The sequence below is a fragment of the Zalophus californianus genome, chromosome 17 (genome assembly GCF_009762305.2).
Source record: "Zalophus californianus isolate mZalCal1 chromosome 17, mZalCal1.pri.v2, whole genome shotgun sequence".
NCBI classification, from domain to species: domain Eukaryota; kingdom Metazoa; phylum Chordata; class Mammalia; order Carnivora; family Otariidae; genus Zalophus; species Zalophus californianus.
Window position 1 is genome coordinate 54,351,555 of NC_045611.1, and position 18,146 is coordinate 54,369,700.

Consider the following 18,146-nt stretch of genomic DNA (forward strand, 5'->3'; position numbering starts at 1 on the left):
TCGGCCTTCCTGCCCGTCAGCGCCGCCCCCCTCCCCGGGTCTGCAGCAGCTCCGGCCGCCTCGTCGCGCCCCCCCAGCCCCCTCCCCCCGCCCCCGCCGCCCCCCGGGCCGGTGCAGCCGCAGGCGGGGTCCCCCTCCCCCTCCCCCCTCTCCCCCCGGCCTCGCGCGCCCCCGGACCGGCCCCCCCTTTCCCCTCCCCCTTCGCGCCGCCCGCTGCCGCGATGCCCCCCCCTGCGCCCGGGGCCCGGCTCCGGCTTCTCGCCGCCGCCGCCCTGGCCGGCCTGGCAGTCATCAGCCGAGGTACCGCAGCGTCGGGGGCGGGGGTGCTCGGCCGGGACATCGGGGGTCCCGAGCCGGGATTGGGGGTGGGGGGGCTGCATCCCGGGCGGGGAAGGGGGGCCCCCCCGGGCGCTGAGATCTGGGCCCCGGGGCGGGGGCTGCATCCCCTGGCTGGGAAGGGGGTCTCGGACGTCTGGATTCGTGCCCGGGGGCAGGGTTCCGCGTCTGGGGGCTCGAGCCTGGGGCCTAGGGACGGAGGTCGGCTTCTCCGGGCCGGGGAGAGGGTCGCGGACACCTGATCCCGGCCTGGGGGCGGGAGTCTGCGGCTCCGGATCAGGGAGGGGGATCAAACGCTAAAGTAAGGGTCCCTGGGCAGGATCTCTGAACTGAGTTGGGGTGTGGAGGGGAAGTAGGCTGCCCCGTCGGGGGTCTTCATCCCTGAGTGGAGACAGTCCCTGAGGGGGTCCTGGCCTGAGGGCTGGGGTGGGCGTTTTGGGGCAAAGGTGGGGGGATGGTGTCTTCCCAGGGTCTGTAAGAGAAAGCGGCAGGGGTATCCACAGACTTCCATCCCAGGGCCAGGGAAAGAAGAGGGGCTCTGGCCTCCCAGCTGGGTCACCTAGGTGGGGAGAAACTGTTGGTGTTTGGGAGGTTGCAGTTATGTAGGGGAATGGAGCTGGTGATCCAGGAAGTCGGGGGCGCTGGGCTGGGGACTCAGATGTAGGAAGCTCTGGCTGAATAGCAGGGTTCAGAGGCTGGACTGAGGATGAGAGGGGGCAGATTAAGAAGGGAGGGAAGGGAAGGGTTAACACAGGGTCAAAGGGTTAATCGCAGCCCTACTGAGACTGGGGACCAGTGGGGCTGGGGGCTGGTGTGTGGAGTGCGGAAGGGGAACCTGGGCAGCCCCTGGAGAGAGGATGTGGATGTCTGCTGGACCCTGTGTCTCCCCGAGGCCCAGGGATGGTCCAGAACGTGCCCCCTGAGGAGAGGAGGAGAGAGAGCAGGAAGGCAGGAGGCAGGGATCAGGGTTAACTCGGTGCTTCTGGAGGATTCCCCCAGGCCCTGCCCTGAACCAAGGATTACAGTCAGGGATGCACAATCAGGGACAACCTAGAGTCTTCACCAGTCTCAAGGAGGCAGCCTCCCACCCACACACACCGGGTCACGCACAGACACATAAACAGCCGTCACCGAGTCTGACCCCGAGCCGCACCCGAAGACACCCAGGCACACAAACGCAGCCCCGTGCACGCAGGACCCCCCACCCAGGGCCTCGGCAGCCTGGAGCCTCAGCGGGTTGGCGGTTCCTCCAGCCTGACCCGTCTGAATCACCGTCTGACGCTCGGACTGCCTGTCTGCATCTCTGTCTCTGTCGCTCGTCTCTTTAGGTCATTTCCAGAGGCTCCCTAGCTCTGGGGGGACATCCCGTTTTGTCTCTGTCTCTGGGTCTCTGTCTCTCCACCCCTGCCGGCCTCAGCACAACTTCACATCTGTCCCTTCCTGCCTCAGGAACTGCTGCTCATCGTCACACACGCGTGCCTGTCCCCTCCCGGCCCCCTCGGTCCTCGCGCCCTTCACTCCTGGGAATTCGTGTCCCATCACGGTCACCGACACCTCCCATTTTTGCCCTTGTCCTTTCCTTGTCTCTCACCTTCTCCTTCTCCGGCGCCTCATGCTCTGGGGACCCCCGTCCTTTCTCTTCTCTCCCTTCACCAACCCTTCTCTCCCTTCAGTCTCAAGATAACTTCCCACTTTCCATTTTCAATCTTCCAGATCCCAGAAATTGCTTGATTGTACACATATCCTGGGCTGGGAGCTTCTTGGAGCCAGGAAGCGGCCTGTGACCTAGGTCAAGTCCTCTCCTGCTCCTGGGCCTTGGGTTCCCATGGGAGATCTGGGGGCAAGAGGGAATGGGGCCGGGGGGGGTGGGGGACGGGTGGTCTGAGGCAGATCTAGGTGGCAGCAAGGCAGCCCCACCCACTGACAGTTGGTGCGTTCTGAGAAAAAGTGGGGGTTGGGGCTGGGCACAGATACAAAATTGCATTTTCTCTCCTCTCTGATTCATTTGCTCTTTTCCAAATTCCAGAAGGAATGCATGCAAGTGAGCAATCCTCTACAAATATGTATTAGAGCAGATCCCAGCTTGTCCCGGCCCCACCCCTCCCAAAACGCACTCTCTGCACTCTCCTGAGAGACCCCAGGTCACGGCTTTCCCTGACTCAAAGTCAGACACGCAGAGTTGAACATATGTAAGGTATTGGTTTGTTGGTGGATGTTTTCCCTGAGACAGAAACAAAATAAGCCCATTTCTCTGCAACTGGCTTTTCTTTTTTTCCACTTAACTTTAGCTCCCCGGCATCCAGAGATATGATTCTATCTTTAGTTTCTTCTCTAAATTCTTTATGCCAACACTCACACTCACACACCACATATATATATTCACTTCCAGAGGTTGCTGCAGCAAGCGACGTAGGGCGGCTCCTTTGCTCCCTGGCCGGCCAGCGAGGGCTGTTGGACAGATTGGGGCAGGCAGAACGGGGCGTGCCGGCCACTGTCCACGGCCCTCTGGGCACCCGGTCTGTCCGGACTGGATATTTGACAAATATTTCCTGAGCACAGAGTCTCTGTTCTGGGCACTGGGGATCTATATATACGTGGCCATGAGCAAGCCAGATGAATCAAGGAGCTCTCAAGGAGCCTCTATCCTAGTGGGATGGAGAGAGATCACAACCTAAAAACAGGCAAATAAGTAAACAGGTAATTTCAGAGAGTGACAACGAGTAGTGTAAAGAAATTAAGAGTGACTTCAGGGACGAGCTGACCATGGGAGCTCTGGGGGTTGAGAGAGCCCTCTCTGAGCTGCAGGGAGCGGGGTTCAGACTGAAAGGAGAGAAGTCAGCCTTTAAAAGATCCTGAGGAAGCAGTGGAGGCAAAGGTCCTGAGGTGGGAACCAGCAGAAAGGAACAGCCAATGTGTAATGGAAAGTTCCAGGGCTCTTGGCTCAGCGTCTGGAGTCCAGGCGTCTGTCCTGGGAAGGCCCCTACACTTGGAGGTCAGCAGAGAGGAAGGGGGCTCTGGGCTCTGGGGCTTCCAGCCCCTTCTCACCAGCTCTTCCCGGCCAGAGCCACACCCCCTCCCAATGCATTCCCCAGCCCTCCCTGGGTCCAGCTTCACTCCCGCCACAGCTCCCTGAGTGACCGCCACAAGTCACACACCCTTGTGGGGCCTCGGCTTCCCCTCGGTGGGTTCCAGAACTGTGGAATCCAAGCCTTCCCTCATTGGAGGGTCCCAGCTTCACCAAAGTTCCCCCTTTGAGGGGTAGCAGGAGGTGCTTATCTCCAACCCAAGGCCCTCCATCTTGTTAGAAATCTCTTTCTCTCTTAAGGGGAGGAAGCTCACCTACCAGTGACCTTCATCCCTTGACTTACCAAGCAGGTGTGAGGGCTGCTAGTGCAGACTGACAGGGACCCGAGTGGTCCTTCTCGTCACCACTGGCCCCCCAGACCGGCTGGGGCACCTGCCACATCATCATCCCATCAGCCAGCGCACGTGAGGGCTGTTGGCAAGCACTCAGCTAGCAGGCTCTGCATGGAACCTGTTGCTTGGGTGACCTCTCTTCATCCTCCCCGCCACCCACAGCGTGGTGCAGGAGGCCCAGGGATCGTCCCCACTTACACAGGGAGAAACTTGAGTCCCAGGGCTGTGAAGGAATTTGTGCAACTAACTGGCAGCGCGGGACTCGAACCCCGGCAGCCCGGGTCCCCAGTCTGTTCTTTCAGCGGCCCAGCTACGCTAGCTGGGCGGTGTCAGAGCAGATGTTGACAGGGCATCTGTACATGAGTCACCGACTCAACTCCGGTGGGTGCAGCGCACAGAGCAACGGATGCCCCGCCCCCACCCTGGGGGACTGACACCGAACCAGGGATAGCAATAGATGTTTCTTAAAAAAGAAGGAACAGCTAACATTATTGGACCCTTTCTGCACGCTAAGTGCTGAGCTAACATTTTGCTTGCACGTTCTCATGGACTCCCTGACAAAACCCTCAGAGGGAAGGACTGTTGTGTTTTTTTCCCCCCTTTTAATAGATGGGGAAACTGAGGCTCAGACTGTCCGGGGTTCACCCAGCCAGGAAATGGTGGGGCAGACATCTGATCTGCTAGCACAGATTCCTCCTGGCTTTCTTATCCAGTCTCTCAAGAGCATTCCTTCTCCCTACAAACACTTCCCTGTTCTGGGCTAAGCCCAGCTCTGGGGGACACAGCCAAGACACTGTCCCAGCTGAGTCAGAGGGTATCCAGTAGAAAGCGTTGAGACTGTCTGTCTTGAACAGTCAGGGAGGCCCTCCTGGAGGAGGGGGCACTTGAGTTTGGGGCTTGAAGAATGAGTAGGAGTTCAAGAGTGGAAGACATGTGTTGTAGGGATCTATTTACATTCACTCTTTCAACAAATATTTCCCAAAACCTTCCAGGGTCACGCCGTGTGCTGGGAGATGCTGAGGATACAGACCCTGAGTCAGCCCCAGGTCTGCCCTCAAGAAACTTCTAGTCTGAAGGGGGAAACAGACACAGTGGCCACCATGGTGTGGATGTGAGCTCTAATGGCGGAAGTCCAGGCATTGTGGGAATACAGACCAGGCTTGGAGGGGGTAGGGAGGGCTTCCCAGTATTAAGGGAGAGTTTTCCAAACAGAATTCCTACAGACTGGCTCTCACGAGCACCAGCTTGTTTATTTATACATTAAACATCTTCCGAGGCCTCCTGTGGGCCAAGCCCAGAGCCAGCAATGCTGGAACCCTGGAGGGGGGTCAGACCTCCGCCCCTCCCTGAGGGGCTCCCATGTGGTGAGGGAAGCAGGCTCAGACAGGATCTGGGGTGATCAGGACAAGGCAGAGGGAAGAGCCGTGCTCAGGGACAGAGTGGGTGATGGAATGACTAACCCGACCTGTACCTCCACTTACTGAAGCCCAGAAAAGGGAAGGGACTTGCCCAAGGTCACACAGCGGCAGGGGGGGTGGGGGAAGGGGGTCCTGATCCTGGAGCCTGGGAGTTGTGTGAGACAGGCATGCAGACTCATGACATCCAAATGTATAGACACAGGGACCAAGAATCCAAGACCCGCCTGAGACACGGATTCCTTCATCACTTATCTCCTGGGACTGCCCTCTAGCTGAGTCTGGAGCGGGGCATGCTGGGGACACAGATGGTCTGGGCCGGGCTCTGCCCTGGAGGAGCAGGTGGGGGAGGCCGATGACTCTGATCCAAGGTGCCCTGGGAACAGGGCAGGAGCTCCCATGTGCCGTCTCTCCTAGGAGAGGCCCTCGTTGTACTAGGACCCCTGGGGAAGGAGAAGCATTTTTCGTCATAAACCGTGGAACAGAGGGACAAGGAGTAAAATGGGGAACGCAGAGCTGGGCCACATACACGCACTAGGGGAGACAAAGCAGGAGCGTGACCCCGGGGCCCCAGACCCAGGTTGAGGGGCTGGGCCTTTGTCCTGGGGGCAGTAGGGAGCCACGGGAGCAGGGGGGCCGCTCTGAGTGTTGGAAAGATCCCTCTGGAAGGAGTGTGTGTCTATCTCTCTCTCTGTCTGTCGGGACATAGGATTGAGGTCCTGCCTGCCCATGTCTGTGGGCTTAGCTCCCGCGGGCAGCAGCTGGGTGTAGTCCAGGGCTTAGCCCAGGAGCCCTGGGTCCCTGCCGCTTGAGGGGACCTTGGACAGCTCCGTCTTCAACTCTGGGCCTCCTATAACCTTGGAGGTTGGGCGTCTTTGGGCGAGGTGGGGGGATTGTGCCCCCGGCGGGGCATCGGGCAATGTCCAGAGGCACTTGTGGCGGTCACCACTGTGAAGCGGGGGAAGCTACTGGCATCGACTGGGTAGAGGCCAGGGATGCTGCTGAACATCCTGTGGGGCGGAGACCCCACAGTCCCTCGTGGGGTCCCCACAGCGGAGAAGCATCTGGCCCCAAACGTCGTGGGCCCAACGTGGAGAAGCCCGGGCTTAGCAGTGTGTGAGCAGGAGTATGACAGGTCCTGTGGCATGTGCGCTCGGATGTGTGTGTGATCTGATCGTCAGTGACAGCGTGACTGCGTGTGCCCGATTCTTGGCCCAGGGCGGCTCCTTTGTATTTGACAGGCTCTGACAGTCTAACTGTTTCCTTGCACTCTGTAGCTTTCTGCACGACTTTCCAGAGTGCAGGGGCGGGGGGGTGGTGAGCATGGCCCTTGGGCTTGTAGTGTCAGCATGACTGATGAGGCCAGTGTGTGTGTGTGTGTGTGTGAGAGAGAGAGAGAGAGAGAGAGAGAGAGACGGCCCCTGGATGTGGCTGTAACTGGTTGTATGTGGACTGCACCTGCGTGTGTGGGGCTCTTAGTGTTGGTGCAACAGCATGGGTCTAGTTGTATATGGTGGGGTGACCTTCTGCTGGGGCTGGGTGCTGGGCTGTGTGTCAGCAGGAGCATGTGTGCGCCCGGGCCCTTGAGCAGGCCCCATTGCCATCCGGTGTTGGAGTGTCGGACTGTCTCCTGGCCCAGCCCGGTCTCTGGGTGTCTCCCCTGGGCCCTGGCGATGTGTCTGTGTCTGTGTGTGTCCATCTCCCGGCCGTCTCCTGCTGTTACCAGGGCTGTGTGTGGCAGCGTCCACTCTGCACAGCTCGGGGGAAGGCAGGCCCCTTCCCTGCATCCAAGAGTGACTCCGGCCACAGTGAGGGGCTGCAGGGCCCACCCCAAAGCCCCGGGACCTGGGGAGCCCACCGCACTGGCCCTGCCCCAGCCCAGTCCTGAGGGGCTGCTGATGGAGAGGGCCCCCGGGAGTCGTTGGGACGGCACGGGCAATTAATTCATTAGATTAATTAGCTCCTCATGCCAGGGCGGTGGCAGGGCAGCCCCACGCAGGGCCCTCCTTCCCCAGGCATCCAAGGTCATCCAGCCTCCTCTCCCCTGCCCGGTGCCGGCTCCATCCGCCTCCACATGCCCAGCCCCCACTCCCTGGACCTGGTCCAGCCCACTGGCCACGGTCCACGGAGATGAATAGGTGGGGGTGGGGGCTCTGCTGGGCAATGGTGCCCATGAGCTGTGCTAGAGGGTGCAGGCAGGCGTGGGCATGTGCCTGCGAGTGTGCCCTGTGAGCATGGGCAGGTGGGTGTGTCTGGAGACACATGTGTGGGGCTGTACACAGGGCCCGAGGGTGTATCTGTGCGTCTGGGATAGGTGTGTGTCCGAGTGGACACACGCATGCATCTGTGTTTCTGAATTGATACGTGCCACAAGTATCTGCGTGTATGTACGTATGCATCATGAGCTGGATGTGTTTGTGTGCCCCTGTACGTGTGCACCTGTGCGTTCTTGAACTTTGAGCGCGTGTGTGTGTGTGCACACGGTGTGTGTGTGTGTGTGTGTGCGCACACAGTGTGTCTGTGTGCTGTAATTGGAGTGTCTCTGGAGGAGTATAGACTTGTGTGTCCCAGTCTGTCTGAGTCAGTGTGAGCTTGCGGAAAGGAACATGTTGCGTGTGTTTGCGCCGAGCGCGTCTGCTGTTCATCTCTGGAAACATCGATGAATGTGTGTGCCAGGGAGTGTGGGAAATGTCTGTGTCTGCAAGGGCATGTGCGCGTGCGTGCAGACGTGTCCAGGCCCTGCTGAGCTGCCCCTCCCGTCCTCAGGGCTGCTGTCCCAGAGCCTGGAGTTCAGCTCTCCTGCGGACAACTACACGGTGTGCGAAGGTGACAACGCCACCCTCAGGTACCTCCCGTCTCGGCGACTCCGAAATCACCCGGTCCTGCTCCTTGGCCTTCCTTGGGGGAAGACAGTCCTGACCCACACGCACAGCCTGGCCCCTGTCGGTCAGGAAAAGTAGTCAGAGGCATGGACTCTAGGCCTGGTTCTGCGCCTGGGCCTCAGTGTCCCCATCTGTCAAATGGGTGGAGGAATGATAACCACTGTGAGGGCTCTCATGGGGATTCAAGATTTTGTACTCACACTCCGAGTTCAGAGAGCATGGCACACTGTGACCGCTTAGCAGACGAGAGTCGGGCTTATTTCCTCCGGACAATGCTGCTCCCCACACTGGGTCTGCCCCGCCCACTGGTCTCTGTCCCCCTCTCCCTGGGTCTCTCTCCCTCATCTCTGCAACTCTCTCTCTCCTAGAGTGCTCCAGATCCTTTTCCAGTCTCTAGCACACAACAGTCACTCAGTAACCATCAGCTAACCTTCCTCTGTGCCCTTGGGCTCAAACTTGAGGCTCAGTTTACCCACTTGTGAAGTGGGCACAATCGCCTCTGCCTCACAGGGCCTCAGTGGGAATTGGTAATGCAGTAGGCCTTCCTCACCCCACCTCCGAGCCCCTACGATGGCGGAACCTGGAGGGCCTTCTGGGGTGGGGGAGAGAAGAACCCTCCTCCCTTGTCCTCCCCGAAGCTGCTTCATTGACGAGCACGTGACCCGCGTGGCCTGGCTGAACCGCTCCAACATCCTGTACGCGGGCAATGACCGCTGGACCAGTGACCCGCGGGTGCGGCTGCTCATCAACACGCCCGAGGAGTTCTCCATCCTCATCACCCAGGTGGGGCTCGGCGACGAGGGCCTCTACACCTGCTCCTTCCAGACCCGCCACCAGCCGTACACCACTCAGGTCTACCTCATCGTCCATGGTGAGCCCTCAGCCGGGCCTTGGGTGGCGGAGGGCGTGGAGGGCGCGAGGGAGCAGGAATCCTCGCATCCTCACCACTTGTTCGATCCCTGATCCCGGGGATACATGGTGTGAAAGGCAGGCACACACCCTGCCCTCGCGGATTTCAGCCAAGCAAAGGGAGGGACAGTCTCCCAGAAAGTGACACTTCAGCATGACAGCTTCTAGGGCAGGAGAGCTGCAGGGGTGAGGGGGTGCTCAGGGAAGGCTGCAGCCATCCACTCAGCTCTGTTTACTGTGCACCTACTATGTGCAGGCACTGCTCTAGGCCCGGGGGATGGAGAAGGAGCCAGGCAGGCCGTTCCTGCCCTTTTGAAGTCGGCTTTCTAAGGAGGCGGCTTCCCAGACATAATGTCTGAGCTGAGACCTTCAGCTGGGGGCAGAGCTGGTACTGGAAACGGAGTGGCGCTGCAGGGGCCAGGGGAGAAAATGAGTCAGGTGCGCAGAACAGGTCCCGCGTGGCTGGATGCCCTAGAATTCAGAGAGCGAGAGGTGGGCAGGAGACAGAGAGAGCAACAGGGGACAGAGCTCAGGTGGCTGGAGGGCAGGAAGCAGTTGGAGAGACAGGGAACCAGAGACAGAGACAGCGCAGCGGGGCCCTGACGAGCCCCGACTCGGGAGCCAGACCACCCAGGTGCTGAGGGACCCCTGAGCAAACAGGGCGGCCTCGGACTCCTCATCTGCAAAATGGGGATGACTCTGTCATGCATCAAATCCAAGACACGGTCAACTGCAAGGGGCATCTTTATTTTATGCTCTGCCAAAAAAGAAAAGAAAAGTAGCCCTGCCAGTTAAACTCCAGCATCCTATGTTGTCAGGCCATCCTGATTGGAGCAATGTTCCAGCGGGTGCGGGAAACAGCCACGTGTGTTAGAATTGACGAATATAGCAACATCTACCCCAGGAGTTGGCAGGGTGGTGAAGGTTTAATGAGCTAATTTGTGTAAAACACTTAGAACAGGGTTACCATGCCGGAAGCACCATATGAGTATTTGTCATAGAAACTAATTGTTTAAAATAAGAATGATAACAATAATTAATAAAAGTAGACAGAGATAAGGTGAGAGGAATTCAAACCAGAAGGCAGAGAAACCAAGTTAGGATGAAGGGAGAGAGAGAGAGACAGAGACAGAGACTGAGAAAGAACAGGAAAGAGAGAGGCCAGCAGTTAGACAAGGAGCCAGACCTAGAGGGGCACGGGGGAAACACCGAGGAATTCTCAGGAAGACAGAGGGCGTGTTGGCTGGACCCCTGGGTCTAAGGGAGCCGGGGCTGGGGTCCAGGGCCCCTGGGTCCTGCGAGGCCACATTCAGCCTCTCGCTGACCTCTCCCCACCTCCCGGCCGGCAGTCCCCGCCCGCATCGTGAACATCTCCTCGCCTGTGACGGTGAATGAGGGGGGCAACGTGAACCTGCTTTGCCTGGCCGTGGGACGGCCAGAGCCCACAGTCACCTGGAGGCAGCTCCGAGGTGAGGACCCCACCCCTGGCCCAAAGCCCCTTTCCCCGCTCCACGATCTGGGCCCCTCGATTCCCCATATCCCTAGCTCGATTTCCCAGAGTCCCCCCTTCCATGACTTGCTTCCCTCCCTCCACCCTGATCCCATTATGTCACCAGCAGCCCCCAGAGCCTTAGAGCCTTCACCACCTGCAGGCCTGAACCATTCCCCCTAACTCAACTGCTACACCCCAGCCTGCACCCTGTCCCCACCCCAGGAGCCCTGGTCTCTTCCCCACCAGCTCACATAATTCTGGGTTCTGAATCCCTACCACTAACCCTAGGTCACGTTCTAACCAGTGACCCCTGCCCCCGTTCCCATCTCCTGGTCACCTCACTACATCTCCTCTGCGGGACGCTCTAGCTCAGCGGTTCTCAAAGCGTGGTCCCCAGACCAGCAGCATCGGCATCACCGGGAGCTTGCCAGAAACGCACGTTCTGGGCCCATCCCAGGCCTAATGAATTAGAACCTCCCCCCACCCACCGCCCCCACCAGTCTGTTTTAACAAGCCCTTCAGGTGATTCTGGTGACGGAGCTGAGAACCTCTACTCTAGGATTCCCCCAAACATAGCACCAAGATACCTGAACATGACATCCCAGATCCTGGATATCCACCACCCTTTTACCTGGATCTCCGCCCCTATCCCCCAGATGCCTGGACCCTCATTCACTGGGTCTTTAGAGACCAATGGTGCCAATCACTCTATCCCCTGAGACCCCCGAACCTCATAACTAGGTCTCAGATCCTGGATCCTTTCCCACCTGGTCATCTGAGCCCCACAATCCTGGGCTTGAGACCCTGGGTCCCTGGATGCCCTTAGTCCCAAAGGATCTTCTGAACCTGGTGATGTGTCATGAGCCCCCAGGTATATGGATTGCTGACCCCAATTACTAGATCCTGATTCCCTGAACCCAAGAATAAGATCCCAGAACTCTGGACCCGCCCCCTTGGGTCTGTGTTATCTGGATCTTTCTGAGCTCCAAGATCCTGGGATCCTCCCCACTGGGTACTGTGAGCCTCATGATCTGAATCGTGGGCTCCCGCATCCCTGGATCTGTTGCATCCCCAAATTCTAGGACCCTCCCCATTGGGTTCTAGTCACAAGCCCCAGACCCTCATTCCCTGCCCCACCCCTAGCGGGAGATCGCAGGCGGCGGATCCACACCCCCGCCCCAAACCCCTGCAAACCCCTGCTGGCTCTCACTGACCCGGGCTACTCCAGGCCCTGCGGTGCCTGCCCGGCTGATGTGTGTCCGTGTTGTGCCCGTGTTGTCCCGTGTTAAGTGTTTGTGTCCGGCCCCGCCCCCTCCCCTTCCCTCCCCGCACAGACGGCTTCACCTCGGAGGGCGAGATCCTGGAGATTTCTGACATCCAGCGAGGCCAGGCCGGGGAATATGAGTGCGTGACTCACAACGGCGTGAACTCGGCACCTGACAGCCGCCGTGTGCTGGTCACAGTCAACTGTGAGCCCTTTGGCACTGGGCATGAAAGGGGGGCAGGCCCAGGGTCCCTGGGGAGGAGGATGGGGGTGCTGGACTCTTGGGAAGGAGGGGGATGGGGAGAGAACCCCTTAGTCCTCACCTCGTTGGAGAATTCACTAACTCTCGCCCTCGCCAGACCCTCCGACCATCACGGACGTGACCAGCGCCCGCACGGCCCTGGGCCGGGCCGCCCTTCTGCGCTGCGAAGCCATGGCGGTGCCCCCCGCGGACTTCCAGTGGTACAAGGACGACAGACTGTGAGGACAGCACCGGGGCGGGCCAAGGGGGAGGTGGGGAAGGTAGCCGAGCCCTAGGTCCCGAGAACTGGGGAATCCAGCTTCCAGGGAATGGGGTCCGCTGGGCCCCAGCGAGATCGCGGGGGCTTACTGGAAACTTGGGTCCCACAATGATGAATGTTGGAAGCTTGGTCTCTTCAGGCTATTCAGGGAGATGTTCGGGGGTCGATGCTGAGGATGTGGCGGGGAAGCTTCAGAGGACCATTGGGGTGGGGGTCCAGCAGGGTCTGGGAGGCTGTAGAGGTTGGGGGCACACGCTGGGAGAGTCCAGTGACCCTGAGGGGCAGGGGTGCCTGTGGGAGTGGTCTGGGGACCCAGGGACAGCTAGAGCCCGAAGCCAGGGATCTCTGGGGTAGGGGGCAGAATGCGGGGTCCCCGGGAAATCCGGGAGCCTGAGATTCGGGGGGAGTGGGCTCTGCGCTCCGAGGGGGTCCCGGGCCAGGGTTCCACGGCCCGGTCCCTGACCCGGATCCCCGGCAGGCTGATCAGCGGCACAGCCGAGGGCCTGAAGGTGCAGACGGAGCGCACCCGCTCGATGCTTCTCTTCGCCAACGTGAGCGCCCGGCATTACGGCAACTACACCTGTCGCGCTGCCAACCGGCTGGGAACGTCCAGCGCTTCCATGCGGCTCCTGCGTGCGTCCGAGAGGCAGGGGCGGGGCCGGGCGGGGGGCGGGCCCGGGACTGCCCCAGACTGACCGCGGACTTGGGAAAGTGACGGACGCTGAGACCCAAGCAATGGGACTGAGCGAGAAACCCATCCCTTCAATGAGTGTCGATTCATTGAGTGCCCACTAGGGGGCGGAACTGAGACCTGAATGGTAAGCAGCAGCCAGCCTTGCCAAGATCCGCGGGAAGAGCTTTGCGGGCGGAGGGAACGGTGTATGTATGCAAGGGCACAGTAAGGAGGCTAGCAGGACCTGAGCAGAGTGATCACCGTGGAGCCTGAGGCTAAAGAGGAAGGGAGAGGCAGAGTCCCATGGGCCACGGAAAGGATTTTGGATTTTATTCTACTGCAGGGTGAGGCCGCTGGAGGCTATTAAGCAAGGGACTGACCAAGCGGTTGACGCTTCTAAAGAGAAACACTGTTTGAGGAACGGCCTGTAGGGGGCGCAAGATGGAGGCAGAGGGACCAGGGAGGAGGAGGCTTCTGCAGTAATCGAGCCCCCCCCCCCCCCCCCCCCCCCCCCCCCGAGCAGTAGCACAAAGTCTCTCTATCGGGGAGATGTTTTGAAGGTGGAGGGAAGAAGGAAGTGGAGTCGTGGCGATCCCAGGTGTTGGCCCGAGTAGCTGGGTGAATGGGGATGTAGTAGTAAAGTATTGAAGTGGAGAGATACCGGGGAGGGGGCAGTAGCCAGTCTCGGGGAGAGGAGTCAAGAGCACCACCTCGGCCGCGCTGACTGCAAGACGACGCTTCGTAGCCGTCCTGGGTAGACGTAAACGGTGCGATGTGAAGATCTGAGAAAGACAGGGAATAAGAGAGAGGGCCTGAGTGGCAGAGAGAAAGAATGTTCAGCAAGATGCTAGGACTCCGAACAGAGTGGGGGGAGCAGGCACACTGAGCGAAAGCCCCAGAAAGGCCCCCTAGAGAGGGAGGCTCAGAGACACCCTCAGAGACAGGGCGGCCACAGGGCACCGCTGGACACACATGGGGTCTCCCCTTCCCCGGCCACTCCTGTGACCCTCTCTCTTTCCCCCAGGCCCCGGATCCCTGGAGAACTCAGCCCCGAGGCCCCCGGGGCCCCTGACCCTCCTCTCGGCCCTGGGCTGGCTGTGGTGGAGGATGTAGGAGGAACCCAGTGCAGCTCGCCTCCCCCTGCGCGGGGCCTGAGGCCGGGAGCGAGAGAAAAAGGGAGAGCAAGCGCCGTGGGTCTCGAGGGGGCGGAAGAGCTCTCTGCCACCGAGGAGGAAGAAGGGAGGAAGAGGAGGAAAGCTCTTTAGAGAACCCATCACTGTGAGGGATAACGCAAAATTATGCATCTTTCTACAGCCATTTTCGCCACCGTTCACGTTTCCGATTATGACCCACCCCGGCCACCCCACACCCCTCTCTTAGCTCAGGCTGTCAACTGGATCGTGTGTATGTAGTGGGTGTGTGTGAGCATGAGCCTGCACGTGTGTGTGTGTGTGTGTGTGTGTGTGTGTGGCGGGGGAAGGGGCTCAGCAATCTTCCCTCCCCTAAAACCCCCAGCCCACTGCCCCCAATGCTGCTGCCTCTCACCTCTGGCTGGAGGTAGGTATGTGGGCTTCGTGGCAGAAGCTGTGAGGAGAGGTTTTCCGGGCTCCCCGGGTTCCCAGTATATGCACGCGCACCACCCCCTCCCCTCCCTGTTGAGTGTCTCCTGGCCAGGTTGGGAGTGAGGAGGGCTGTCTCGCACTCACCTGTCAAGCTATCATTCAGCCTTTGTGAGCAGGTGGGGGATCTCCATCTTGGCTCTGGGCCTCCTTGCTGTCAACCACCAGCTGCCTGTAGCCAGAGGCCCCATCACTGGCTCAGCAGCCTGAGACCTTCCCACTTTCTCTGCCCCCCTCCCTACCCCGACTTTCTGGCCCCATCTGGGCCAATCGGTGCTTCCATCCAACTGTCAGACTGGTGCCTGTGGTCACCTGTCTGTCTCAGTGCTTTGCCCTACCCCACCCCCGCCCGACTCCCCTCGGCCCCCTGCAGCCACCCACGGGTGTGGGCTTGCCGGTCTACCACTCCCTGGCCTCTCCACCGACTGTACCTCCCAAAGGCTGACCTGACGGCCCTCACACACACTCCGACACACACACACACACACACACACACACACACACACACACACACACCAGCGACTGTGACCAGCAATAGCCCCCTGGCTCCAGCTGACCTATAGCTGGTGACCAGCTTGTAGTTCCCCTGAGGGTGGGCAACTTGTCAGGAGGGGGGCACTGAGAGGCTGTAACCTCGGCTCTGCTAGTAGGAATATGCAATCCTGGCACACCACATCACACAAAGTGGGGAAGAGAGAGGCATCACACAGACATCCCCAGGCCAGACCAAGGTGTCAAGTCACCAGCTCTGACTCCTGGGAGACCCGCTAGAAACGCTCACCCCAAACCACACTACCCAGAGCTTGGGGAGGAAGAACTCAGAGCAGGGGCAGGGGGGCAAGGGGCAGTGACTGTACCTCAGACGGGGGCGTGGGCCCCATCCCACATTGTCTTCCATCCCCAGGGTCCAGGGGGTTGGGGAGGGGTGGGGGAGGGATGCCAGGGAGGGGGCGGGGGGGCCCTGGGGGCCGTGTGTTCTGATTCATGGGGAGTGTTGAGACCACCACACCAATAAACGCCTTTTTCCAAAGTCTCTGCCTGCCAAGTGTCAGGGTCATTAAGGATTTGGGTGAGTGGAGGGCAAAGGGTCATTGGTGGTGCCTCCCCAACGTCAATTCTACCCCCCCCTCTCTCTTTCGGTAGGTTTGGAGTTGATCCATTACACAATGATACGAGGTCTATCTAGATCTGCACAGGTTGCTTTTCCCCGTTACATGGAAGACCTTGGGTCTGTGGGGATAGCAGTGGTGGGGAAGATAGCATGTCCAGGCTGAGAATGATAGAAACACTACAGAGTACACAGAGGAAGGTCTACAGAAACTGAGTCCATGGTGACGTCGTTTGAGTAGCTGGATCAAAATGTACCTGCTGCCCACCTTCATTTACATAAGCAATACAGTCCCCTGAATGCATAAGCCAAGTTGTGTTATGTTTCTTCCTAGTGATTAAAAGGGAAATGAAAGGTCTAACTGATATAGAAAAGATATAGAAGATCCAGGTACCCAGGACCCCAGCCTTCACCTTTCCAAAAAGATCCAAGAGCTCTGTTTCCTCACATCCTTCCCTTCCCTGAGACAGATGCATTAGTTGTTTCTTCCTTCTTTGCTATCAGACCCACCTCCCATGATATAGGCTGAGATGTTTGGTTTCCCAGCCTCCCTTGCAGTGATGTGGCTAATTTGGGGTCAGTAAGGGAAGTTTGCCGATGGGCTTCCGGGAAAGTTTTTTCCTCACTCATGAGGCTGGTCGAGGGAAGGGGTGTGGGAAGGGAACCTTGCTCCCTTCCTTTTGTCTTTGTGTGAAGAGGTGATGCCTGGAGCTCTAGCAGCCATCTTGCCACATAAGACAATACGCCAACCCACTGAGGGTGGCCAAACAGAAGGATGCAGAGAGCTCAGGTCCTTCACGGGGTTGCTAAGTTGCTGAGCCAGCCTGAAACCACCATTTATTTTGCTACCATTTATTCTGTTACTTGCAGCTAAGGGAATCTTCATTGACACACTCCCTAAATTCCCAATGAGAAACCCAGCTAAGAAAGAAAGGCATCATGCTGGGGAGAGCAGCCTCAAGCCCAGCCTTCCACTGGCGCCAAGACATTTGCTCAGTCAACCAATATTTATTGATTACCTGCTGTGTGCCAGGTTCCGTGTTGAGTGCTGGGGATAATGACGTGGTCTCTGCCTTCATGACGTTCTCAGTTTAGAGAGGGAGACAGAGGTTAAACAAGTACATACAGGTTTAAGTGAGAGAAGCTAGAGGTTCAGAGGCTGTGCGACCAAACCCATGACCACGGCAGCCTCCTAAGCTGGTAATGGTTACATTTTTAGGGTTTCTGGACCCGATTCCAACATTGGAGGGTTCCCTCCCCCAACACAATGTTTCTATCATTCTCAGCCTGGACATGCTATCTTCCCCACCACTGCTATCCCCACAGACCCAAGATCTTCCATGTAACGGGGAAAAGCAACCTGTTGCTGATCTAGATAGACCTGAGAATTCTCAACATACCAGGTGTCTGAGAATTCAAGTCCATTCTGACGCCGTCTCCCCAAAGACAGCAGGAGATTCTAAGATTCACGGTGCAATCCTACGAGACTGCCACCCCCATTCCCCACTTCAGACACCAGCTGCAAGCCCCAAACTGCTACCCATGCTACTGACCAACTGTCTACAGCTGGAGGTTCCAAAGACCACTTCCTTGGATTTGATTAATTTCCTAGACTGGCTGGCAGAACTCAGGGAAACACTTACTTATATTTACCAGTTTATTAAAGGATATGAGGAAGGATATGAATCAACAACCAGATGAAGAGATACACAGCGCAAGCTCCCAAACAAAGGAACGTCTGTCCTTGTGGAGCTTGGGGCCCAGCTCAGTGGTACAGGGGAACAGTCTGGTTCCAGCGGCTGGAAGCTCTCCGGAAATGGGTTTTTAGGGAGGCTTCATTATATCGTCATGATTGACCAAGTCACTGGCCACTGGCTGACTCAACCTCCATTCCCTCCCCCTCCTGGAAAGGGGGGGCAGGGAGGGGTTTGGGAAAGTTCCAGTCCTCTAATCACAGGTTTGGTCCTCCAGGCCACCAGCCCCGCCTTTGGGTGGGATCCGAAAGTCACCCTCACTAATAACAAGACACCCATTTCACCTTTATGGCTCTGAATTGTTTTCAAGAACTGTGGATCAAGCAAGGTCAAAGATATCTGAGAAACATATTTTGGTCATCTGAATGACCAAATATACATTTCCTATAAATCATCGTAGCTCAATTACCATTATACTTGAGAAGTGAATAACCTGGAGCAAAGAGTGGCGTTCCAGGCAAAGCAAACGCTAGGGCAAAGCCCTGGAGGCAAAATAGAGCCTCCCCGGAAGGGGAGGTCAGAGGTCAACAGAAGTCAAACCACAGGGCTCTGAAAATCATAGTGAGGAGTCGGCACAATATCTTAAGAGCAATGGGCATCCCCAGAAGGGTTTAAAGAGGAGAGGACGTGGTCTGAGCTATTTTAAGCTGCAGATGCTGGGAGCTGGGGGATGGGGCATGGCCTGGAGGAGATGAGCGGATGTAGGAAGACCTTCTGAGAGAAAGAAGCTGCCACCCCACCCCCCCACCCCCGCCG

At 58.3% G+C, this 18,146-nt stretch overlaps 1 protein-coding gene and 1 long non-coding RNA gene across 2 annotated transcripts; one reads left to right on the top strand and one right to left on the bottom strand.

Moving 5' to 3' along the window:
* The first annotated feature begins 221 nt into the window (after positions 1-221).
* Positions 222-14,622, top strand: IGLON5 (IgLON family member 5). Its single transcript, XM_027619935.2, has 8 exons — positions 222-300; positions 7,935-8,013; positions 8,689-8,921; positions 10,309-10,428; positions 11,786-11,920; positions 12,075-12,195; positions 12,715-12,869; positions 13,934-14,622. Exons 1-8 carry the CDS (start codon positions 222-224, stop codon positions 14,020-14,022), a joined length of 1,011 nt encoding a protein of 336 aa, XP_027475736.1. The 3' UTR covers positions 14,023-14,622.
* On the bottom strand, positions 13,430-18,117 carry LOC118356472. The gene is made up of 3 exons (XR_004819780.1): positions 16,656-18,117; positions 14,616-14,700; positions 13,430-13,691 (listed from the first exon to the last, which is right to left on the bottom strand). It is a non-coding gene; the product is annotated as an uncharacterized LOC118356472 (long non-coding RNA).
* Between the last annotated feature and the right edge of the window lie 29 nt (positions 18,118-18,146).